The sequence below is a fragment of the Sebastes umbrosus genome, chromosome 19 (genome assembly GCF_015220745.1).
Source record: "Sebastes umbrosus isolate fSebUmb1 chromosome 19, fSebUmb1.pri, whole genome shotgun sequence".
NCBI classification, from domain to species: Eukaryota; Metazoa; Chordata; class Actinopteri; order Perciformes; family Sebastidae; genus Sebastes; species Sebastes umbrosus.
The window spans coordinates 13,158,223-13,184,344 of NC_051287.1; the positions used below are offsets into that span (position 1 = coordinate 13,158,223).

At 39.1% G+C, this 26,122-nt stretch overlaps 2 protein-coding genes and 2 non-coding genes across 6 annotated transcripts; 1 reads left to right on the forward strand and 3 right to left on the reverse strand.

Moving 5' to 3' along the window:
• Nucleotides 1–2,979: 2,979 nt before the first annotated feature.
• rpl37 (ribosomal protein L37) lies at nt 2,980–6,624 on the reverse strand. The gene is made up of 4 exons (XM_037753506.1): nt 6,472–6,624; nt 4,798–4,933; nt 4,523–4,607; nt 2,980–3,092 (listed from the first exon to the last, which is right to left on the reverse strand). The coding sequence occupies exons 1-4, from the start codon at nt 6,583–6,585 to the stop codon at nt 3,023–3,025; spliced, it is 405 nt and encodes a 134-aa protein (XP_037609434.1). The 5' UTR covers nt 6,586–6,624; the 3' UTR covers nt 2,980–3,022.
• On the reverse strand, nt 3,396–3,474 carry LOC119478860. The gene has a single exon (XR_005204521.1). It is a non-coding gene; the product is annotated as a small nucleolar RNA SNORD72 (small nucleolar RNA).
• LOC119478861 lies at nt 5,014–5,093 on the reverse strand. The gene has a single exon (XR_005204522.1). It is a non-coding gene; the product is annotated as a small nucleolar RNA SNORD72 (small nucleolar RNA).
• A 3,370-nt stretch (nt 6,625–9,994) lies between the features above and the next one.
• Nucleotides 9,995–26,047, forward strand: st8sia5 (ST8 alpha-N-acetyl-neuraminide alpha-2,8-sialyltransferase 5). 3 transcript variants are annotated; one of them, XM_037752550.1, is made up of 9 exons: nt 9,995–10,686; nt 16,604–16,711; nt 17,007–17,093; nt 19,971–20,063; nt 21,135–21,221; nt 22,487–22,631; nt 22,766–22,878; nt 23,635–23,727; nt 23,832–26,047. In XM_037752550.1, exons 1-9 carry the CDS (start codon nt 10,541–10,543, stop codon nt 24,292–24,294), a joined length of 1,335 nt encoding a protein of 444 aa, XP_037608478.1. In that variant the 5' UTR covers nt 9,995–10,540; the 3' UTR covers nt 24,295–26,047. The 3 variants fall into 3 exon arrangements, with proteins under 3 accessions (XP_037608478.1, XP_037608479.1, XP_037608481.1); XM_037752551.1 differs by lacking the exon at nt 17,007–17,093 and having other exon boundaries at nt 9,997–10,686; XM_037752553.1 differs by lacking the exons at nt 16,604–16,711; nt 17,007–17,093 and having other exon boundaries at nt 9,997–10,686.
• The last annotated feature ends 75 nt before the right edge of the window (nt 26,048–26,122 follow it).

A 26,122-nucleotide genomic window follows, 5' to 3' on the forward strand; every position in this document is an offset into this window, starting at 1 on the left:
GTAGTGAAACTGGCAGAAGTAGAATATCACAGAGGTTGAGAGTAGTTTTGGCAGCGTGGAGGAGAAACCCTGCGGCAGTATCAGGAAGTTATTGTTATTGTTGAGAAATACTGCAGCTGCTAATAATGGGAAACCCCCGCAGGCTCACCTGTGATTGAAGCCATGAACACATGAACACCTCTGCAGCGTGTGGTTGCAAATCATGTTAGACTTGCTGGTTGACGTTTCAGTCAATAACAACCTTGACACAATCCAGAGGTGATAAATGTGTTTGGGAATTGGCTTTTTTCTTTGGAATTGGATATTCAGGAGAGCCGATTCACAGATACCACAAACAAGAAAAGAAAGTTGTGTTTGCAAGTAGTGTTTGAGTTGCCAGATCCACCAACAGATCAAATGTTGGCAGTGTAATTATTACTGCTGGGATCATGGGGAAAAACACAGCTCTGAAAACCCTTGAAGGCATAATCTTTCAATTCAGTGACAAAGGCTTTATTGTTTTAGAACAAAAAACATCACAAATTCTTGGGACAGGGATAATTCAAAGACTCAAATGTATCCGTGCTCTTCTTTGATGCATGTTAGCTCAATATCCTCTTCTTACGACACATCAAAGAGACCTTTTAAAGATCTTATGTTCTCAGCAATGTTTTTCCCTCGGTCAAATGTTCAATGTTTGTTTCCCCGGGTCAATATGTTGAAATCACCCACCTTATAGCCGACTGATGTTATACTCCTTAAAACCCACAACCTAAAAATTTGCAGGCAAGACAGTTTTTTTTCTTACTTTAGACCATAATATCTCCACAGTGGCTGAATGGATTTTTAACCAAAGATAGCTGATACTGATCACTTACAATGAGGACCCTGGGAACATGAGGATGACCCTGTTTAGGAACAATATCCTGCTGGGAAATTAGTCTTCTTCCTCACCAACTTCAGCTTGAATCTTGAGGCAGGCCTCTTTACTTGATCCTCCAAAATGTCCACCGCCTTTAACTGCTGCTTTTCATCACCGTGGCACTGTTTAGCTCATTTGTAAACTGACTCGTCTCCAGTCGTCATCTGAGTGATCTCGGCATTGTTTGGCTCTTGCTAAATATTTAGACTTGTTTTGTTGTTGAAGATGCTTGTGAAAGTGCAGCTCTGCTATTATAGCTGCAGACTGCAGTTTATTCTCCAGCTGGACTTTTTACTAAGCGAAGGAGACAACAACTCGCCTGAGGACCTGTAAAAGGATGTGTATGTTGCAGGGCCGCCTGGTTCAGATTCGTTCGATTCGATTTTTGCATTTAGATGATGTGTTATTACATAAAGTATATTTAATCCATGACCAAAATGGTCATACATGCTGTCATTGTGTTGCTTATGGATGGAATTATAGTGAAAATAAATGAATCCTCTTTTTGTTGAGGACCCCCTTGAACCACCTCAAGGACCCCTGTGGGTCCCCAGACCCCTGTTTAGGAACCACTGATCTAGATGATCTTGCTCTCAATAAATGACTTGGTGTAAATCATCTCCAGCATGTGAAGAACATGTTCAGTTCAGCTCAAATCTGGTAGTGAAACTGTTTTTAATTCAGCACTCAAAGTTAATAATTTATTTCACATCGTTACAAACTAGACTGCAAACATACTGCATATCTTTGTTATTTACCAAAGGTTTCCCAGCACCATTTTAGTCAATACACAGTACATTTGCTGTATGGTGTCACTTTTCCTGAGTTTTCTTCCATTTTTCCCTGTTGAAAGTGTTTTTTTGGGGTTAAGTTTTTCCTCATCCGATGCGAGGGTTGTACTGTAAAGGACAGAGGGTGTCATAACTGTACAGATTGTAAAGTCCCCCCTCTCTCCCCCCTTTGCTATCATTCTCCAGCTGCACTAACAAAGGCAATAAAAGCCCAAGTGAATTGTGGCTATACAAATAAAACTGACTTGCTTTCATTGAGGTCATCTTTCCAAACTGTGCAAGAAATGTGACAGACACTTCCTACATGCTTTTCTCTGAGACATAAAAATTGTGTTGCATCAGTTCTTAATATGTATTCAACCATTAGCATCAAAAGGTGTTTTTGATAAATGAACATTAGCATTGATAATGGACCCAACTCTACCATGAGAACAGTTAGTCTGCTGGATCTTTACTTTTAATTAAATCCAAATAATTATCAGTCTTGATTCAGTATTAATATGTAAAGACTATTTGCTTTGATGCAGATTTTCCACATATTTATTACTATTCAAACCACCTGATTTGACTAGAAGAAAAGGGCAAAGATTGAAATATTTTTCTTGGAGTAACAGCTTCTTCTTTTATCCACAATAAGTCTGGTGTAGTAAGTTTTTAAAGCCTCTGAACCACACAGGTGATTTCAGTTCTTCTGGTTGATTAGACCTCTGCTCAGGTTGAATGTGGGCCAGAGCTTTGAGGGGAATTCATTCACTAATTTTTCATCTACCAATAATAATGATAAAGTTGTAATTTGTCCCGCCCTAACAGGTGCCACAAAGCCAACAGGAGACTCAGGAAGACATCCCTCCATTAGTCTGTACACACCCACATTCCTGAGAAGGTCCAATCAGCCAGATTAACTGAAAACACCTGTGGGTGTTCAGAAGCTTTAAGGTGAGCAATTGCAAGAATATTTCCCCCAAAAATATCTAAAAAGTTTGTTTCCACATGTTAATCTAGTCATTTGATAGATTTATTCATTCCTTCCAAGTATAGTTTGTATTTTTAACTAAAACAGTTAAGATCCCACAAAACCTCCAACATTAAAACGATAGTTCATGTTTCCGAAAACACCATTTATTTCAGGATTGTTTAGGTTTGACATAAAAAAAAATTACTTTTTACTAGAGATTTGCACAAATGAACCAAGTGGGAATAAAGTCTCAACACTCTGTATTTAATCTGTTGATGACATCAATCATGACTTCTGTCTAAGGCTCAAAGATCAAGAGACCAGACTTAAACTCCTTTTGTTAACATCACATTTATTTAAACAAAAGTGTGTCATTTAGGATGAGCTGGAGGCGGCCACTGCAGCACGTCTGGGTTTGGGGGTGGTGCCTTCCCTGAAACCATTCCTGGAAAATAGCAGAAAAAAAAGTGAGGTTGATGCAGAAAAATGTCATTTATGTGAAAAAAAGTCAAGTCACTATATTTAATATTCCTCCCAAAATACATATCTTACTTATTAAAAAAGGTGCTAAAAGAAATTAAGGTTGACAAATTTTAAATCATGTGGCACAATGGGATAATAGTTATGATAGTAAAACCTACAGTATGACCGCCATCTTAAAGTTATTATGAATTAGAATCAAACAGATGTCGTCTCAACGCTCCACTTTAAGAGACACCATCGTCTAATGATCCCTCCTTAGCAATGCTGCTTACCTCAGAGAAAATACTGATATCATACCGAAGTCATTTGTTCAGACATTTATTTTTCACCATCATCAGTAAGCAGCATTGACAAGTCTTATAACAGGACCATAGATGGGTTGTTAACAGAATCTAACAAAACAGCCAGCAAATAATGTGAAAAAAACTGCACTGTTACTTAAGTAAACCAGACTCTTCCACTGGAGGCACATTACAGATACAAACGTGTCTACCTGCCCCCTTTCTGATTGAGTGGAAGTGAATAGACCTGTGAGAGACTTAACTCCTACACCTGGTGGTGAAAATATGAAAATACCCTTATTGCAAAAATGAACGAGCAAGAAAAGAAATTGTCTAGTTGAGGCACACTTTTCATTGTTGACAGGCCATGTTAGTTACTGCAGATATGTAGTTTAGAGCTTCATGTTTAGTATCCCAGTAAAAAGCCATGTTAGGCAATGATAGGTTTTGTGGTTTTGATAAACATTTCTTTAAAGTTGTTTATACCCATGTTTGTTTGCAGATTCGCCATATTTTTCATGATGCAATGTCAACAACGCTGATTATCATGTGGTAATACAATCTGGCATTTTATAAACATGCTTGTCTAACATTACTTTTAAGCATTTCACATCACGGCCGGAAATCAATATAACCACCAAATATGCTAGTATCAGCTCTCTCTTGGCAGTTAAAAGTAAGATGCAGGAATCTTGCTTATATTCTGTGCTGGGAATATGTCAACACAACTCAATAGCATATCCAATGTTTGTAGTTCAAGTTGATGAATCAAAATCATTTACTCCAAATCAAGTTTACTTTAGAAAGTGTTTATCGTGTCTAACGGTTTTAGAAGTGAATTCAAGCAAACATATTTTCACTGTGAGCTTTGGTTTATCTTTCAAAGTCTCAGCATCAAGAGGACATTTCATTGTTTGTATTACCGATACCTTTCCGACATACAAAAAAAAATATTATGGCTGAACCGAAGCACAGACAGCAAACATTTTCATAGGAGCTCCTCTAGGAACACTTTAAGTTCTGCTCTGTTATCTTATGCCGGGTACACTACATGAGAATCAAGCCGTGTGGGCCAGCCTTTAGCTGAGTATATTACATGTTAAGATCTTACCTGAATCTGCGGTAGACGACCTTCAGGTGTCTCAGACGGCCGGTTCCAGTGGTGTTCCTCCTCTTGGCCTTAGCGCTCCAGTTGTCTACAAAAACAATCAGTATGAATCAAGGCAGCTTGGCCATTCGTGTCAATGTAGAGCTGCTTGTATACCTCTATTAAACAAGTACTCCTTTGCATGTTTACATGCCTATTTCAGTCAACAGCACACTTGTATGTTATGTTTTGAGTTAAAGGATGATCTAAGTATCAAAACAGGTCTTTAGGTGACTTACACTTTCTCTTGCGCTTCTCGGGGTAGCCACACTTGCCACAGGAGGACTTCTGCAGGTGGTAGGCCTTGGACCCACAACGACGGCACAGGGTGTGCGTCTTGTTCCGGCGCTTACCGAATGATGAAGTTCCCTTCGTCTACGATTACAAGAATATTAGAGAAGAGAGGTCAGAAACAAATCCTAAAACGACTTCATTATAGGTCAAAGCTCTGACAAGTCTTGTCTCAGAACAAAAAAATGAATCACAGAAAATCATATGTTCAGACATTTGTGTTTGGAAACATCACTGACAAGACTCAAAGAGGGCAGCTATCACCACTTGATATTGGGTGTTAGGGATGCAATATTGATCACTTACTAAGTATTAGCAAAACTTAACATATATAAATTAGTACAGGGGTCTGCAACCTGCGGCTCTTTAGGCCCTCTCCAGTGGCTCCCTGTGGATTTTCATTCATCATTTTTGTAGGTTTATAGTACGACAGAGTATTAAATCTGAGATTTCGAGAATGAAGTCTTAATATTAGGAGAATAAAGTCAAAGGTTTACAAGAAAAAAGTTGCAATATGAGAATAAAGTCATAATATTATAAAGTAATTGTACGTGTTATTTTCTTTTTCTCTCGTTAAGTTATGAATCTATTCTCATACTATTACGACTTTTATTCTCGTAAAGTTATGACTTTATTCTCGTGATATTACAACTTTTTTTTCTTATAATATGACTTTATTCTTGTAATATTACGACTTTTATTCTTGTAAAGTTATGACTTTATCCTTGTAAAGTTATGACTTTATCTTGTAAAGTTATGACTTTATTTTTGTAATATTACAACTTTTTTTCTCGTAATATGACTTTATTCTTGTAATATTACGACTTTTATTCTTGTAAAGTTATGACTTTATCTTGTAAAGTTATGACTTTATCCTTGTAAAGTTATGACTTTATCCTTGTAATATTACAACTTTTTTTTTCTTGTAATGTGACTTTATTCTGTAAATCTCAGATGTTTTTTCCCTCAATGTGGCCCTAATACTCCCTAGTGCATTTCCACTTTGGCCCTCACTGCATTAGACTTATATACTACATACTTAGACCATAAACTATTACCTTCATCACAATGCTCACATGTTTTGCATCTCAAGATTTATTTTTTTTCTTTTGATAGTAAAGGTTGCTGACCCCTGAGTTAGTATACCCCCAAAACGTAGCATCTCGTCTAATTCCCTCTCCCCAGCTACATAAAAGCGTCTGCAGGTCTGCCACAGTGTGTGTACAGTCAGAGGAAGCACATTCAATGCTACATGAAGCGACTAGCCGGCTAGTAAGCCATTTAGCTTGCTACCACTACAAGACAATAATAAAACTAATTAATCTGTAGTAACCTGCCAAATCTAACCGACTATAGTCAGAGTAATATCAACATTATCTGGTATTTCTCCGGCTAACTTGAGGCCCATTCTGAACCTCAATGCTAACAGCAGCTACTGAACGCTGGATGGATGCAGCAGCAAACAACCTTAATTTTATTAAAAATAAAACTTCATCTCACAAAATACTTCACCCAAACGGTTAAGGTGTTTATCCGACATCGAAACACCAACAGTCCGTGTAAGATAAACGATACATTACACAGATGTTAAGAGATTTCTGTGTGCCAGAGTTACTGCTTACCATTTTCGTCCGGTGGCTAAGGGGAAAGAGACCGGAAGCGGAGCTGGCGCCGCATGAAATTAGATCCGAGCTGCTTCCGGTGTAACAAAGAAATGTGTCCCCCCCAGATAGCATTTTTGCTAATATGCTAAATGTTCAGTGAAAAGACAGATTCATTTCCCTGCTTATGTCTTTATTTGACGCATTTACACAGCATCTTAACAACATAAACTAATTTCATATATAATATATATATATATATATATTATATATAATGAACTGAGCTGAATGGACTGTAATGCTGTGCAATATGCTGCCTTCCACTGTGTAATTGTCTGAAATATATTAATTATTTATTTTTTTTAATATTTTGATGGGAGCTAAAAGTTCTTTTAACATGGTCATGGAGCATATACTGTTTATTTGTATTCTGGGGGTATATAGTTCCTATGCAGAGTGTAGTTTAGTTTATTTATTGATTACACTGAGGGCGTTTTATATTTTAATAATTTATTTATTTATTGTGTTGAGTTGAATGTGCTACTTATTTTGTACTGTAATTACCTTGTACCTTTTCTACCTTTTTTCTTTTCTTAAAGCTAACTTGGTTGTAACCTGCTCAGAATTCCAATGTACTTAGGTGCAAATGGCAAATAAAACTCTTGAATCTTGAATCTTGAATATATATATGTATATATATGTATTTATTCTGGATTGTGTTGTTTGCGAGGCAGAAAATAAATAGACAACTGAAAAGAAAATTTTAGGACACTCTCTTTTCTAAAAAATAGGCTTCCGCTATTGTTATTACACTGAACCTCACCACATATAAAATAAAATAAAAATAAAAAGATTACGTAAATCGTAATGTTGAACAAAATTAAAAATCGATATGTACAACCCAGTGTGAACAATTTTTTTTTTTTTTAAAAGGTGCAGCATTTGTAACCCAGCACTGATGAAGGTCAAGCCATGGTACTATTGTAATATGGTGGACCCCTGTCATTTTGGAATGGTGTTGCTGCCCCCTGGGTTCAAGTTATGTTGTTCATGAGTTCAGATGCAAATAAGAAAATGCTTTTTGTGTCATTTGGATGAACTGAAAGAAAAAAAACAAGACATGAAGCACCTTCCCTTTATGACTAACAGCTACACATAGAACCACCAGTTTCAGCTTATACTAAAAGACAACAAAAAAGTGCTTATACAACTTTATTATGTTCTTCTTTTGGAGCTTGTTTCCTTCAGATAAAAATCTCCCAGTTGGGTTTTAAAGTAGCTCTTCATCATCTGATAAAATGCCACAGGAGGAGCCGAGACTGGCTGAGAGTAAGAGATGCTCAACCAGATGGAAGGTGACTGGAAGATCACCGCCTTGTTTCCCAGGTACAACCGAGTCAAACAGCAGCGTTAACTACTGTATGTTCTTATGCAATATATTAAAAAGGGGAATAAATGTGGCTGAAGAATGGAGCATAAGATTCAAAGGTGGATTGGTGTTGTGTAGGTAGGCTCGGTCCTACATTATCATAACCTTCATTTCAACATATAGTTTTAAGACTGATAGTATTTCAGTTGATATTTCACTTATATGGTGCAAAGTCTATTTTTTTCTGTGCCTTTTGGTCATGTCTCACGCCTTGAGTTTGCTAAGTTGTCATCATCATAGCTCAGTGCAGTACTACACAGAGAGTGGGAGGAAGCAGGTGTCAGTAGGCCCTAACAGCCTGTGATGATGACAAGCTCTGTGGTAGTGACATAAAGAATAAGACTGCAGATACAAGGCAGAAATGAGCTTCCTTTGCAGGGTGTCAGGTCTCTTCTTTGTGTCGAGAGGAGTGGTTGAAGTCTATTGCACGCTTCCTTTTGGAGATGTTCTGTGCATGTTCAACTAGGAGGAGCTCTAGGGCAGACCCAGAACATGCTGGAGGGACTACATATGGGAGTGCTGCAGGTCCTGAGGGCCTTGGCTTGAAAGGAAGAAGTCTGGGCTTCTCTGCTCAACCTGCTGTCTCTATATGACCTGGACCCAGATTGGCTATGTGGCCGAAAATATATTAATGGATGGCGAAAACTTACTCATCATATAAAAATAATTCAGATTTTGGTGTTTCCATCTGACGTCTAGATGATTCAATGATGCAGATTATAAAGTGACACTACTAATATGTGTCAGACTCAACAGATTTGTAAACGCGCTCGCTGATCACTCCTTGAGGTGCAAAATAGCCTATCCTCTTAAAATTCCCACATTTCAAGTGTATGCTGCTTTAAAGGTGTTAATGCATACTGCTGAAGCAGCCCAGACTGGACTTTGATGACACATTCAAACTGCTGTCAAAGTGGACACCGGCAGAAATCAATGGCACTAATGCAGTTATCAGCACCAGGCGCAGCGCTGTTAAATCCACTGACTTCTGTCAGGAGTTTGGCTGTGAGGAGGTGCTGCTGTCAGGGTTTAGCTTGCCACAATATTGCTGTTAAGGTTTTAAATTGTCCCCCAGGCTCTAAAACTGTGGTGGGAGACATTGGGTACGTTCCAAATCACATACTTTTTTTTTTTTTTTACTTTCAGTACGTACTGCAGCTGCCCTTCCAAAGTATGTATTGTTGCATGCAATATGCATACTATATTCGTCATAACATTGTGCCTTGAACTTTGACTCTCTTACTCATATATCCGCTGCACAGGGGACTGTGGGTCAGAATAGCCTGATATCATGCTGGCTTATACTGCAAAATGTTGTTTTGGCATACTGCATTTGACATACTATTTATTGGGACATAGTAAATCATTTTCTGGCATACTGAATAGTATGGTAGTATAGGTATTTGAGCGCAGATTACAGATTGAAGTTGAAATATAGCCATTAAAGAGAAGATATCATGCAGAAAATAGTTTTTCGGATAAAATGTTACTTTTGTAAAGGCTTTGTCACAGGCATCGAACTGCCTATGATTAAAAAAAAAGATTAAAACAAAAATAAAGCCCTGCAGTCTCCCTTTTGTGCCACTGTATTATTCCAGTGGGTTTGTTTTTATATTGATACCAATGCATTTTCAAACAATGTCAGAATCATGTAAAACAACTTAATCAAATCTTTCATCATATAAAATCAATCTTGTACTGCAATGAATAAAAAGCACAAAGAATAGATGTAAATGATGAGATATATAACCAGTTAAAAAATAATCATGTGCAGTGGTTTTGCAACAGCATCAGCTTTGAATACATTATAATTCATTAGAATCTTAAATGATGTAATAATCTACAGTTTAGTGGTAGGTTCTGATATAGGCTATACATGTTTACCAGCCTATAAGGAAAGGAGGTCAGGTGAATCAGGTGAATTCATAATAGGCTATTTTCAGAGAGAGCACATGCAGGAGGAGCATCCTTAAAGGAGACCATGATGACCTTGGGGTTTTTGGCAGTGTGAGTGAGGAGCATCTGAATGAAACGCCCCCAGCTGGCTGGCTGCCATACAGGCTGAGAAAAGGCGCATCCTCCTCCTCCTCCTCCTCCTCCTCCTTTTACATTTCAGTCACGCACTTTTGCTCAGATTTGAGATGAAGCATGGAGGATGTGTGTGGTTTTTTTTTCTTTCTTTCTTTCAGCTCGCACCAGTATAGCTCAATTTTAAAAAAAAAGAAACCATTGCTTTTTATCTGATTTAATATTTTCGAGATTAACTGGAGAGAAATAACCCTTTTACGCGCGTCATTTGGATAATCTGCATTGTGCTTTGCATCCATCCAACCGAGCGACTGACTGCACCTCGTCGAGGCGTCGACACAAATTCTAGAACGTCGACAACAAATTCTAGAATTTCATGCATGTTTTTTACACTAAAATACATAAAGATAATAATACTTATTTTGTCAGAATTGGATTCATGATTTTGCAGTGCAATGTTTTATCATTTGGCAGCAATGATGCTGAGCGGTCAAACAGCCTAGAGATGGTGTGATGGACAATGTTTTGTCCGGCTGGTACTCGACCTCTGCTGCGCTCCTCCTGGTCCAGGTCCTGGTCCTGAATGCAGCAGAGGACAGAGACACCTAACCGGGTGTCACCCCCAAGACCTGGATGCTGCGCCGCAGAATGGGATATGCCGACCCGTCGTCGGGCAAAGACATCCTCGGCAATAGATCCCTTTGTTTTATATTCATTTGCGCATTTGGACTCGTCACACTATTGCAACAGATTCTCTATGGAAAAAACTACATTAAGAGGTAAGTGTTGGATTATTATCTCTGTTTTATCATGAGGCCTGTAATGGAAATTCTGTCAATATTCCAAGATGAGTCCTATAATGAACGTTGAAATAAGGATCATCAAGCAGATGAAATGTCTTTGTTGTATTTTATTCTTGCAAGAAGAGGTTATACAGAGTCACACAAAGTCTGCAGAAGAGTGCACTGCAGGAGATTATTACAATGTGATTATATAGAAATCTACAACAGGGAACTGTGAGAAAATTAGTTGTTTTACTCAGACAGTCCTTATTTCAACGTTCATTATAGGAGTCATCTTGGAATATGGACAGAATTTCCATTACAGGCCTTATTGCTGTTAATAATAATAATAATAACAAGACACTGTATAAGGATAACATTCAGCCTTAAAAAAAAAGAAGCATGCATTCATTGTGTGAGACTTCAGTTAATGACTGAATGGTGATAAACATCAATAATGAATGATAAACTGTTTAAATGGGAGTAGTCTGGATGATACAGGACAAGCTTTCATGGCTGAAAAGAACAATAGCAATTAACCATCCATCTTTTTTTCTCCCAGTGGCATATAGAAAACAATTTCCATTGGATTTATGATTTTTGATATTTTTCTGAGAACGAAGCATCCCATTCATACCATACACAGTGCTCCAGCTGTGTATGGTAATGGTTTCCCCTGTTTCTTTTTATCCCCCCCCCCCCACCCCCAAACCCCAAAGATGTTTATTTGATTTCAGCCTTCTTGACTGGTCGTAGCCTACATCTTACAGAGGCATCAGATTTATATATCACAATGCAACTATTGGAGCTGATGATGATGAGTACAGATATCAACATGATAAAGATGATGTGTATTTCTTATTTGGTCTCTGTTAAATAAATCATTTCTCACCATGCAGGCTGCACACACACACACAGCCACTGCAGAGCCCTGTTTTATAATACCTCTGCAACAGTATCTGTCTCCCTGCTAATATGGGTTCTTGAGCAGGTTGGAAGTCCTCTTTTTGCACTCATCTAAAGACCAATTTATCCACTAAAATCCCCCTTTTTCTTTTTTTTTTTACATTCTGAGACAAATTTCAGTGTGAGACGAGCAGATGCTGAGAAGCCGGGATGTTTTTATCTTTAGGTGGTTACAAGGAACACTCACTCCAAACAAAAAATCTGAACGATTTCCCCCCACCTCCAGATATTTTACAGACAGCACATATCATGTTAACCTCAAAAGCAAACATATATGTGCTGCAATCTGAGAGCGTCCCACAGCTATAACCCCTCCCCTGCCACCCTGCTGGGCTGGTCTGACGATAGTGGATTCATGGCATCCCGACCTCTGCGCTGGGATGCATGAATTCAGACCCCGACGCACACCTTCCTCCGCCTGTGCCCCTCTGGGAGAAAGAGGGGGGAACAAGCCACGCAACAGAAACCAGTGGGCTCATGCAGCGGCAGCCATTTTGCTACAGTCTGTCTGCACACACACCTCAGTGCAAGTGGGGGAAAGCGAGAGAGAGAGAGAGGGGGAAGGAGGCGACGACGAGAGGGAGTGATGAAACGACTGTGTTTGCATGTGTGTGTGTGTGTGTGATGCAGAGAGAGAGAGAGGGAGAAGACGTCATCTTATGACATCTCTCCAAGCGTAAACAGCCAGGTTGTCCACATGGGTTCGACCACGCCCTGCCTCTTTTTACTGCTAAACCCGAGCATCACAACGTGCTGGCGAGGTGTTTATCATGCGCTCTATAGTGTGTCAGGGCATCACAGTGAAAAACCAGAGGCGTCTAGCGGCAGCAGGGGAGACATTTGGGTGCTTCAGAAAGCTTAGGTTTCATCGATCTTACACCAGCTCACTTTGTATACGTCCATCACCACATGACCGAAAGGGCAACGGGCTCTCCTCTAACTGTACGAGGTCGCACATTAAAGTCAAACTTAAGTCATGAACATTGTCGCACTTGGTTATTCTGGCCATTGAGTTTCCATGGAGTTATATATTATGGTGTCACATGAATCAGATCGCTGCCCGCCTTCACTCACATTAAGATGAAGTAGCGGAGAATGTAGGATGGTAAAATGGCAGATTGCAGTGAGTGACACACTTTTTGTAAATGAAGACATATAAATACTTTCACCTCCATTTGACTTGAAGAGGGCGATATCTAAAAACACTCTCAGCTAGAAAGAGTATAGCACCAAAGGCCCCATGCTGGAGCGGGTGGGTTGGTTAGGTACCATCCCAAATAAAAATGATTATCTTCATTGTCAGCTAATATGTGTTCCATTTTATTAAAGATATCAGAAAAAAAACCGTTAAAAATACCCCTCACAGTTCTCCAGAGGTCAAGGTGACATCTTTGAATCGCTAGTTTGTCTGACCAACAGTCCAAGACCAAAAAGAAACTCAATATGCAATTATATAAAGCAGAGAAAAGCAGAAAATAGAAAAAACTGGTTGGCTTTACTGAGTAAATAGTTTAGTTTTTGTACATGTGACTTGAGCCCTTCTTGATGCATTATGTATTTGGGTTGTGTCTCCACGGTTCTGAGGAGCTTTCTGTGTTTCTTTTTCAGGGCTGCACATGGATATAAAGATTCTAGCAACTGCTAGTTCATAATTTATAAGACACACCATTTACAGGAGTGGTTCCCTGTTAAAAATAGATAGATAGATACAGCAGCTTAGCAAAAAGACAAAGATAATGTGCAAAAAACTATACAATAGCTAACTTATCAATATACAAAATATAGCAACACTTATTGAAAACGTATCTGATACTTATAATGCAGAGAGGAGCTCACATCTGTTTGCATAAATATAAGCGTTGCATTTCCTGTTTTGATAAAGACAATTAAGTGTCCATCTTAAGGAGCCCTTAGTCGTTACAGGAAATACCCCTGGCCACAATAAATGGACATCAGAGTCGACGTGCCAGGCCAACCCTAAAAAACAGGCCAAGTCACAGAATCCAATATATATAAAAGTCCTTCCTGCTTTCAAGTCCCATTAACAAGGCCCGCGGGCAGGATCAGAGCACATTAGCGCAGCAGAGCAACTTTGTGCTTGTTGTTTGTCCGACCTAATGCTCAGATTACTGTCTGAACTGGACTCATAATTGAGTCAGTGGGAGATAAATGGACTCTTAATGTTTGAATTGAAGGGACTGGATTGATCTGTGCGTCAGACATGAGATTGATTAGGGTTTTATTGGTAGCCACAAAAGATATCTTTATTATACAGTATATGTGTTATCGATCAAGCCAAGCTTTCATAGTGTTTTGGTTATGATTAAGATTACTGATAAGCGACTAATTAGCGTTTCTATATAACAGCACACAGGCACACCGAGGCACAAATATCTCTCTGATTTTAACTTGTTCAGTTCTGCAGTTGCAGAGTGTTATTGAGGTGTTGAAGTGGCACTAAGAGAATTCAGATCGGTATTGACATGAGTCCCCGATGATGAATGCTCGATCACATAATGTACCCAGAAAGGCTCTTAGGGTTCAGTTTCCCAGCTGAATTTAGCACACAACGCCCACGGAGCACTCTCAGAAATGACTCACACATGAATCCTTGCATAATAATCAGTGGGTAATGGGAGAAGTTATGTATGCCCACTGATGTTTGGATGTATTTGATGTGAACAGTCTGTTCCCAATTGAAGAACTCTTAACCTTTAATATGTTAATATTAGATTTTTAAAGGATCCTTACTGTCAACAAATCCCATGAAATACCAAAACCCAAAAATTAATTGACCTCAGGTGTATCCAAAGTGTGATCCTTGGTTCCATAGTCCTCCATTGTTGTCCAAAAAACAAGTAAAATACATAAATGAGACACACCGTTTTCCCTCATTACACTGATGTATATTTTGAGTCGAGCCCCACGTCCTCATGCTGTAAATACGAGCCAACGCACAATTTACTCCTGATTTAGTGATGATTTTTGTACAGTACAGTGTCCAGTGCCCGATTGCATAATCTAATCTTTTAAACTTAAGTTTGTCCCTTTGGCAAAATATTTCCCTTAGCTTCATTCTGGAGCGTTGCATAAATTGTCTTAGGTCATCTCCTTGCCCTAAGTGTTTAGACTACGGCTCTCACTGTCGTTGCTATCATAATATGCACTTCAGTTACCATGGTTATGCGTCACTCACATTATCATCCTTTAACGTTACTTGACAGCACAATCGACTCGAAAGTCCCACGCACCAAAAAAACTCACGACCACAACATTTGGCATGATTCCTCCTAGTGTGGTGTTCAAGGTCTGGTTCAAGTCTGGTAGAGATTTTTAAGAATCTATACTTCAATCACCATAAATTCAGCCATTGTCTTATGCTACACAAATTATTGAACTTTTAAAAGACTGGTATGGTTCCCTTAGAAAAGGGGAAAATGGGGAGGAAAATGGTTGCTAAGGACCTTCTAGCAACGCATAAGGGAATTATTTGTTCAAAATTTAAGGGCAACCTTAGCCTAAGTGGTTTTATGCAACTGGGCACAGCCGTTTTAGGAAATGACTGAGCCTTTTGTAGAATAAAACTCTATACATTGATGTCTCATAGGAACCGATGGACTTGGGGCTGAGAGCCACAGACAGGCTGGAGAGCTCAGAAAGTATTAAGAGATGCATTGTTGTTGGTCTTTTCATGGGATTTGTTGACAACAACGAAAAGAAAAGTATATCACCAACCATCCTTTAATTCACATCAATTCATCCCTGATATTGTTTAAGTTTTCCCCTTTTTCTCCCTTGAGGAGACCAAAAAGATTAGTGTGCTGTGAACCAGGGGCGGAGCAAGACATTTTAAACATTATGTCAGCTAGATGCACTATTTTTCAAACCATTTGAGATAATAGAATGGCTAAAAATCTGTTTGGGAAAAACATGATAGTCACCAAAGAAGAAAGTCATCCTGTAGAGCCTACATCCTATTTAGTATCTGATTGTTCTCCAACTGTCTTCATCATTCTGAAGCCATAACACAACAAATATTAACTATTTTTTTTAGGTATAGGGTAGGATACTTAACGTAAACAGCAATACTAATCTTGAAACCTATTTTTGTGATGCTATTTTGTCTATTTCCCCAGTAATAGGACTTTTGCTCCGCTCGTTTGCCGGTGCAGTCAGAGAGACTGAGGGGAAATTACACAAAGGTGTTTTAAAAACCTAAAAGACTTTGGGGCATTTCAGAAAATACAACTCTGATTTCTTTCATCTCACTAAAACTTGTTAGAAAGCACACCAACATGAATCTCCTGCACCAAATGGCCTCCTCTGATGAATCCACTGTGATGTTATAGTGACGATATCCTGACTTTTAGTCTCTAGTGTGGGTCGAATTTAAAAAACACTGGATGCTACATTTCCAATAAAGCAGCCAATAGCATGTTTTCATTAGACACAGACACGTTTGTGTTATAAATCTGTTGTCTTCAAGTCGAGATAATCCCGGAGGACATCACCTTTATTAGTAATATCTGGCTGAAAATATGGTCCAAATCGTTAAAATCTTGGCATCTCTTACTCAGCAGTAATTTGACTTTTATTGGCAATGACTATTATTCCTCTCTTAAATCACTGGGACTTCCACATATTTTAACTAAACGTCTAACACTCCTGCAGGCCGATATTGCAGAGTGTGAATATTTGAGTCACACTCGAGTTAGTGGCGACAGCCCAGCAGAGCATAAAGGAACCATTCAAACCATGACGTCATTAACCGAAAACCCATTCTAACCATGTTTGATGTCATACTTTGACTTGTTTTTCTTGTGCCAAAAAGCTGGTCCCCCCTTAATAATGTACATATGTGTGAATGTGCAGCTTTGAGTTGGTTGTGTTTGACTTTTGCACAGTGAGGACAATAAATCCCAAATAAACTGACTCATTTTTTTACTAGTGCGCAACAGTTTAGCCGACTCAAAGGGGACGAGACAGGAAATTGGACCGGTCCCGTTAATTTCTCGGATGATGGATCTCTGAAGCCGGCCAGAAATGGAAGGAAAAGGTACCTTTCCATCGTGACTAACTGCACAACACCTCTGAGAAAAGAGAGTGTAAGACAGAGACAGAGATATAGAGAAGTTTCAATACATCACATAGTGACGACCCAGCCCTGCATGTGTGGACTGGGCCGCTGTTACGTGCTAACAGCAGATGCTTTAGAGAGAATATGCAAGCTGCAGCACATGTACACTTCTTTTGCTCTATTGTTTTTGAAACTCTGCAGGTGTAGGAAGTTAGCAGGGTGCAGGACTACAACACATAATTAACTCTAACTTAACCTGTCTGCATGTTGACAGATGTTTCCGTCAGAATTTTCAGCCAGATTCACAGATCTCCGTAATAGTCACACCCTGCCTAGCCGATATTAAGAAGAAAAAAAAAAGGTAGGACAGTCTGAAGGCATTTTTAGTATTTTCACAGAAACCCAAGAATGCCTCTTTCTTTTTCATTACTCTGAAAGGTATAAACTCTCATATTTTTTCAGTGGTGGTTGCACTTCAGATTTGCTCTTGCATGTTGTCTGATCCCGTCCACCTCGACCCCAGATCCCCCATCCCCCCTCCCCCTTCAGAAGCTGGTTGAACCACGGTCTCCTGTTGATGTACTGGCTTCTCCTCGTACGTCTGTGTCCCATCCAGCACCCATCTCCGAATGCCTTGTCCTCCTCCTCAATCTGTGTCTCATGTGTTCTGCACAGCTCTGTGTGTATGCCATGTACATAGTGTGGACACTTCTCTCTGCTCCCCCCCCCTATCTCCCCTTCTCACATCTGCATTGTCTCTCTCTGCGACCCGGATTTACCCCCCTTTTCCACTTTACTTTCCTCGTGACGATAAGACAGAAAGGTGCCAGATTTGTTTCAGCTCCAAATCCAAATTGCACCGAGCAATTAGTCTTTCTGGATTGGTTTTTGAACCAGCATTGACCTTAAAAACATGAGATGAAATTCATCTGTCTTGCTTCTTTTAGATCTGAACAGAGAACACTTGCAAAGGTTTCATCATCTTAGCCAAAACAAGCATGAATAGCCCTATTCGAGTGCCAGATATTATTATAGAAATACACTGCATCATCAGGTGGATGTAGACAACCAGTTTCATCGTTCCTTACGATTTCATCCGAGCATCTTGTTCCTTTAATGCATCCCTCCATTGTATTGCTCGCTGCGTTCTTTTCTTCTTCTTATTTATTTATTTTTTTAAAACTCGCCTCATTTACCTCCACAGCCAAAGGTAATATTCTGCAATATTATCCATCTTCCATCTTATCTATCTGATGTGACAAAAAAAAAACATTCACTCTTACAAATACATAGTGCAATTGCTGCCATTTTGACATTTAATCTAGACATCTAAAAATATATTACGAAGTGGTTTATTTTTAAACTATGATTACTGTAGATGATAAAAGTTAAATAGAAAAGTAAAATTAGCTTTATAGATTATATATAAAACAGGTTTATTTACAGAGAGAGATGACTGTCAGTTCTGTGGCCCTCTGCCCAAACCTAAAAGGAAAATTATAGATCAGGGCTAAAGAGAGAAACCCTTTGGGGATGAGACTATTGACAATTGGATAAAAAAAACTTTTGGCTGCAACTCAATGTCCATTATCATATTTTAGTGCCTGTTTATTGCCTCATGTCTGTGTACCAAAAATAGACAGAAACAATGTTGTATTTGCATGCAAGTTGAAAACATTTCAAAGGCCTTTTCAAGGTTTTCAAGTCAAGGTTATATTTTGAAGCACTTATTGTAGTAATTAAGTTAAATCTTTTGCTTTAACTTGACGTAGCAGAAAGAGGCCTTATTCTACAGTTTAGTTAAACACTTGGTTTAAATCAATTGGCGATACAAAATGATAAAAAAAGAAAATAAATGCAACAATTTGAACTGTCTTCAGCATTTGGAGAAAATCAAGTAACATTTTGCATCCGCTAAGAAAATGATCAGCTCAACTATGTGATTTTTGCAGAACAGCGGCCTCTGTGGCCACACGTGGTTTATCTGTGACACTCTAAACTGTAGTGTAACAGGAGCACAAAAAGAGTCATAAAGTCAGTAAACACCAAAAATTCCTAACTGTAATTAAACAAAGGTTTGTTTTATTGCTTATGAATTCAACATTTAATTTGTAAGAGGAAGGATGTGTTATTTTATTCTTTCAAAAAGTTACATAGTCTGCCTTTAACATACAATAAGTAACTTCACATTCACATCCACTCCAGAAATGCAAAGTGCAGTTATGAAAAATAGATTTGTTGTTTTTGGTTAATCTTTGCAGCCTAATAAAAATCTTTAAATCCCTCTGGCCCAACATGATAATAACACCTTGTATACATAAAAAACAAAGAACGTTGTTTCACACACATTTTATCCGGACTGCAGTCTGATTGTAAGTAAATACAACATTGTTCTGCAAGAAATCGGGCATCAGTGCACAGATACTTATTACTGTAACACCTTGATATGAATTTTACAATCCTTTCAACTTCCTCTGCTGAAGCATTTTGTCAAATCGCCCAAAAACACAGTCACACCTGATGATTTTTGTTTGGTTAATGTTGTCATTTCAATGTAATGATTGTTCTATGTGTAAAATAGATAAATCAAATTCTTTAGCTGTAGTTGAAAATATTAAATCTTATTGGTTATTGACATTACTTTATATAGTTTATTATATAAATCGTATATACTCACACAAAAGTAAAGACTCTCATACTCATATCCGCCAGACACTGCACTGCTAAAGCTAACTAACCTTTTTAACAAGCTATGCACTGGAATCAACCTCCCTTTATTGTTTCTCCTCCTAAATTAATCTACAGCATATTTACACATTTTAATAACAGGATACCAATCTTAACCCATGCAAGTTCTCATCATAACCAATTAAATAAGTGAAAATATGAGAGGTATTACTTTTCTTAGTTAGTGTCTCACGTTGGTTTAGACTAAGATGTAACAGAATCTGGTGCAAGTGTCCAGTAAACCGTGTATATGTGACTCTCCTGTCTGTGACGCCTAAAATCAGTTGCATCACTTCTGTCATTTGTCATCCCGCAATGCCACACTGATATTTTTTAGTATTTCATAAAGACATTTTTGTAGTAAATGTAAGCTAATTTCCTTTTATTGTGTCCTTGCAACACACAGTTTTATATATTGCATTTTATCTCTACAGTTTTTTTTGGTTTTTTTTGTAAATTCTGTTGATTCTCTTGAGGTTTAGGCCGAGGATGACTGTGTCTATCCCTCCAGGTATCTGGAAAACTACGATGGCTCATATGAATTCAACTCCACTGCATGCAGGGAGCTCAGACAGGAGATTATTGACGTCAAAGTCTTGACAATGTGAGTGTTCATTATGACGTATAGCCCACACGAGTTGTAGACTACCTTATTTAGCATAACATTTTTTTTCCTCCTAAGGTGATCCTCAAGCTCCTGTCAGGTAAGTCGGGAGAAAAGTCAACACCTGATTGATTTATGATGTATGAATTCCCTGAATATCTTTCAGATTTGAGGAAATATTAACTTCAATCCTAAATAGCAACCAAATATATTGTCAGTGTGACCTCCACACCAACGATGCACACATTTCCCATGACTCTGAGAGTTCAGCCAAATGGATTTGATGACTCTTGAGCATATGAATAAATTATTTAGCTCTGTTTTTTTTTAATAATCATTAAGTGATCAAGTGACAGAGACTCTATTAGTATCTAATAAACAGCAAGTTGCCCACTGCAAATCCCCACAATATATAAAAACAAAAGGCGAGAACAACTTGCCACACGACATGCATTTTACCGCCAACATTTTACAGCTGAAAGTGGTCACTCTCATCTCTTATTGCCAGTTTAACTGCAGCACACTATAAATAACACATTATGGAGTAGATGAATGCCCAGATTCATTATACTCCTCAATGAACCGGTTGTGCATGCTGCAATTTGAGCAGCACATTTCCTCTTTGTGTGAATGTGAACATTGTCCAGTGACCTTTTGTGCGTGTCCCTTGGGCTGCCAAACTTTAATGTCAAACGCATTGATGAAGGGCCATGAGGCAGAGAATGGCTGCTGTCACGCTGCCAGACAGTCGGAGTAATGGTGCCACCCTGCCTCCCAGAGCAAATCACATCTCCCAATCACCTCAAAGGAAGAAATGATAGTTCAAGGACAGCTATTTACAGACATGCTCGATGAGCAAGCCACTGTCTTTTTATCAGGAAGTCGAGATCCAGCGGCGTCGGTCGCAGAGTAACCTCTGCAATTTCTTCTGCATCCCCTTCCCTTGTTTGTCTTTTTGAGTCGTTTTTATGATGTTTCTTCAATTTACTACCCTTGTAGAAACTTTAATCGGAAAATACATGGCCATGGGTATCCTTCCTAATTCCACAAGTCTCTCTGCCTGTCTGCCAGGGTGAAAACCTCAGAGCTGTTTGAGAGATGGCGGAACCTGCAGGTGTGTAGGTGGTCGCAGAACAAGGAGGAGAGCAGCAACTTCAAGTAAGCACTACTCCGTCTCCGCAGAGGAAATGTACAACTGAATGTCTAGATGTTTTTTTTAAAGGAGCAGTGTGTAACATTTCGGGTATTTATTAGCAGAAATGGAATATAATATTCATAAGTATGTTTCCATTATAATTATATAATATAATAATCACTTGAAACTACGAATCGTCTTTCCGTTAGCTTAGAATGAGTCCTTCATATCTTCATAGGGAGCAGGTCCCCTTTCCGAGTCTGCCATGTAGCCCAGAACGAACAAACCAAACACTGACTCTAGAGAGAGCCTTTTGCATTTTTAAAGTCACCTGAAGACCACCGTAGTTCTCCGACACGCTTGTGAAACTGTGTGAGTCGCGGAGTGCAGAACTGCAGTACCGCCAGCTGCCGTCTGACTTCCGTTGCTCCTATAGTAGTGTTATTATGGTAAGGATGGCCGCTGAGCGCAACATGTTCTCATCCCAATTCGTTACATAATGCCGCTTTATCACGCCCCTTGGCATCACTTTATTTTTAGTATCAAAACCACTATAGTTAGTCACTTTAGCCACACCACTAGATGTCGCCAAATCCTACACACTGTCCCTTTAAATCTTGGACAATTGCTCATTTGAACTGAGGATATGTTTCACAAGTTTGCCAAATAATCATAGACGCCAACTGTAAAGCTGTGGATTTCCATATTCTCTATATCTGTGATATGCAGGACTACCCCTCCACATCCTGTATACGTCTATTCTGATTTCTGTTATTGGAGTTTTATAACAGTTTGTTCATAAGAGGTCAAACAGGGAGTTCACCCAAAACTTAAGAAGCGTCATTATGTAGAATAACATACTGTACATTTTCTTCATCTGTAAATGATGTTTCGGCAAACAAAAATAATCCATATTTGTTAATGTCCCTTTAACATATTAAACATGAAAAATGTCTTTATTTGGTGTAATAACAATAATGCTTTATGATCATTTCCGCATTTTGTCACATGTGAAAGCCCAGTTTGTGGCAAAGGGATGGGTCACTATTTCTATACTTCTTTACATAACATATTGGTTTTTAATAAGATCAGAAGAAAAGAGAAAATATATATATTCAGCGCTAAAAAATGGGTTGATTTTTCTATTAATATTACAGAATCAGGGTCCGTGAGACCCCAAACAAGGAGGTCAAGCCAAAATCAACACAACACAAGGATTAAGCTAGTTCTGGTCTTGATTGAAGTCTTATAAACTAACTCCTGTCCTTTCTTTGTTGTCTCCGTGAAGGATGTCTCTTGCTCGCTGCTGTAATGCTCCGTCCTTTCTGTTCACCACCAAGAGGAACACTCCTGCAGGGACCAAGCTGAGGTACGAGGTGGACACCAGTGGTATTCTTCCCATCACCACTGAAGTCTTCAAGATGTTCCCTGATGTGAGTCCAACAGCTGTTTATGTTCCTCTATTGACTACAGAGGCAGACTTGATATGGTCTGATGCCACTATGATAAGATCTGTTTGATTTCAACGCCGTCCGTCTGAATCTAACGAAACGTCTGTTTCATCCAGGATATGCCGTACTCCAAATCACAGTACAAGAGATGTGCTGTTATTGGAAACGGTGGCATCATCAAGAACACCAAATGTGGGAAGGAAATAGACTCGGCAGATTTTGTGTTTAGGTATACGGGATATAATCCTTCGGTGTTTGTTATGGTTGTATATGAATAAAACTTGGACTGCCAACAGAGCATGCAATCACACAAAAAGACTTATCAACATTACACTTGAACTTTTGATAGTTTTCTTTTCTCACACAGTAGACAGTTTACAATGATGATGGCAGATTTACCTTTTGAAATTCTTAGTAATATTGAAACCCTGATTTCAAACATAGGAAGACAAAAGCAGGCGTCTTTTTTCTGGCCGGCGACGGCCATTTTTGTCGGCTAAAAAAGATGTTGCTGGCCGATTTTATCAGCTATAGCTAGCTAATGAAGCTAAACGTTAACGTTACGTCCACTAAAAGTGCTTGTTTTTGCCCGTGACCAGCTGCCGTCTACAGCGCTCTCCCTCAATACTGGACCAAATTCAGAAAATGTTGTCCCTATTAATGACTTAGACACAAAAACATGGGAAAATAGAATTTACCTTTTACCCTTGGCCTGTAGAGTATTTCTGCTTGCAGCTTTCTCAAGAACCCCTCATCCAAACAACTTCACACTTGACACTGCACTTCCTTTGGTTCTCATCAATACAACCGCCAACTGTGAAGTCGATCGGATGAACCGTTGTCGAGAATCTAGTAGGACACACATACATACAGACAGAGACTCCTTCCATTTGTGTGCAGCTCACCAGCATGTCGAGTTTGTATCAAGTCAAACCAAATGTTTTTAAACTCCTTTATCAGTGGATTTGTACTTTATTTTCCACAGGTGCAACATCCCACCCATCAATGAGAAGTACTCAGCTGATGTTGGCACTAAAACAGATCTGGTGACAATAAATCCGAGCATTATTACAGAGAGGTACTGTAAATACGTGTCTGAGCGAGAAATCAGGCCTCTCTCTCTCTTAGTCTGTCTCCTTGTCTTTTGGCTTTTCACATCTTTGTGTTTCACTTCGTCTGCAGATTTCAGAAGCTGGAGAAATGGCGGCGACCGTTTTACGACGTCCTCCAGAACTACGAGAATTCCTCGGTGGTGCTTCCCGCCTTCTACAACACCCGCAACACTGACGTATCGTTCAGAGTCAAGTACATGCTGGATGACTTTGACTCCCAGAGAGGTGTGTACTTCTTCCACCCGCAGTACCTGCTCAACGTGCAGCGTTTCTGGGCGGTACAAGGCGTCCGGGCCAAACGGGTCAGCAGCGGCCTGATGCTCGTGACCGCCGCCATGGAGATGTGCGAGGAGGTCCACCTCTACGGTTTTTGGGCGTTTCCCATGAACCCCTCTGGCATCTTCATCACCCACCATTACTATGACAACGTCAAGCCACGACCGGGCTTCCACGCGATGCCCCATGAAATTTTCAACTTCATGCACATGCATACTCGCGGAATCATCAACGTACACACGGCGTCGTGCACGTGATCCCTCACTCCTCTGCTTTAACGTGGTTTACCTTTTAGTTCAGGTTGTGTTTTATTTCAGTCAATGAGACACTTGTTGGCCTTCAGAGCGTACACTTCTTTGCTCTCACTTATTCCACAAGACACAGTGAAGGTCGCTTGCTTTAATTGCCAACATACTTCTCTTTTCGACGTGTACCTTGAATTGTTCACTTAGCCAATCAAATCACTATGGTTACCTCCGACTCTCTAACCATAGGATGCTTGTTTTTAATGTGAAAAGTGGTCCTCATAGTGATGTCGTTTCTGTGAAGTTTTTCTAGTGGCTCTGCTGTACAGAGGTGTTGTTTTCTACTCAACGTTGCACAGATATTTACGCTGAAATGGGCCGCAGTGGTGGTCTTTGTACCCCCTCAGTCATTTCCCTAGTCTTCTTTCTTTATTTTGGACACTCTGTGGGTGTGACAGCTTTTAATGTTTGTGCAAAACAAAATCTGAACCTTGGTATTAAACTAATATTTTAAAAAAAAAAAAAGATCATCTAATTGTCTACTTTTGTAATGTATTTCCTATTCACCATATTCACGGGGTGAATATTTTAAAAACACTATGGAAATGGCCTGTTTTCAGTGGCCTACTTTCTCCCAATTCAAAAAAATCCTCTGATATTTCCGGTGAAAAAAAGTGTACACGAGAAGAGGCGAGGATGTTTTGTTTTTTTTTGGCTTGTCATGGTTTTGGACAAAAGCCAGATGAATATTTTGACACCACCTGAGCAAAACTTTGACTTTCAAAGACATCCAATTTGTAAAGCAACATAGTACTCACAGTACTCATGTTGAGTGACCCAGCCTCTCGTTGTCATTCATGTCTTAAGCCATGCTGCCTTATGAGATATCAAACCCCTCTATATGATATGCAATGCACCCATGTGTTTTGCTTATCTACAAAACATCAAATTAAATCTTAGTTTTTCCCTTAAATCAGAGGAGATTTAAGACTCTCTAAGGTGTAGAAATCCATGTGCGGTTCTCAGCGTATATTCTATTGGAATCAGCAAAGTCTTACTCCCTGTAAAGTCCACTCATAATCATGTAACGCTCTGCATGACTTTACTCTATACTTGGCTTTGTGTGTGCCTGCTTCAATGATCACTGAAATATGTTTACACTTAAAGCCTCCACTGGAACTCACAGTGCTGTTGGAGATGTATTCACGAACTGTTTCACAGAAAGATGAATGGATTCGTCGAATTGTATAATAGTGGATGCGGTTCTCATTGATTAAAGATGCACGAAGGTGGTTGCTGCCCTTTTGTGAACACTTTTATTACTACTGTATTGTTTCACCTCCCCGTGCACTCTAGAAAGCATCGTGCATTTACGAACTGGAAAGCTGTTTTTACTGTTTATTTTGTTGTACACTTCAAAAAGGAGACTGTAAGATAGTATTTTGTCACTCCTCTGTTCATGCTCTGTTGTGCACTTCTCCATTACTTCCTTTGTAATTGAAGGTTGCTAATAAGATTCATGTTGTTTCTTTCATCATTTATACAGACTCTTTGTGTGTTTATGCACTAGAGACCACACCAAAAATGTTTTTTGGCTCGACCACTAAATTGTTGCACAGACAAAACTGAATCGAGAGTGGAAAAGGAAGGGAACTGGTCTGTGTGCTGAAGGGAGGTAATATATAACACAGTGCTTCTTAACTGACTTTGGATCATTATTTTTAATGGTATTGTGTTTGTAAATAAACTTGTTTGGATTTTCTCACTTATGTTTATGGGTTAATTATTATTGTGTGTGTACATTTGTGAGGAGGGATAGCGGAGCACACTGCTGCACTCA

Coding starts and splice junctions, on each gene's coding strand:
- rpl37 (XM_037753506.1), bottom strand. CDS start 6,585: ATGCTATCTGGGGGGGACACATTTCTTTGTTACACCGGAAGCAGCTCG. Junction 4,934..6,471: donor TTAGCCACCGGACGAAAATG/GTAAGCAGTAAC, acceptor TTGTAATCGTAG/ACGAAGGGAACTTCATCATT. Junction 3,093..4,522: donor GTCGTCTACCGCAGATTCAG/GTAAGATCTTAA, acceptor GCTATTTTCCAG/GAATGGTTTCAGGGAAGGCA.
- st8sia5 (XM_037752550.1), top strand. CDS start 10,541: ATGCTGCGCCGCAGAATGGGATATGCCGACCCGTCGTCGGGCAAAGAC. Junction 21,222..22,486: donor GAGGAGAGCAGCAACTTCAA/GTAAGCACTACT, acceptor GTCTCCGTGAAG/GATGTCTCTTGCTCGCTGCT. Junction 22,632..22,765: donor TCTTCAAGATGTTCCCTGAT/GTGAGTCCAACA, acceptor TGTTTCATCCAG/GATATGCCGTACTCCAAATC.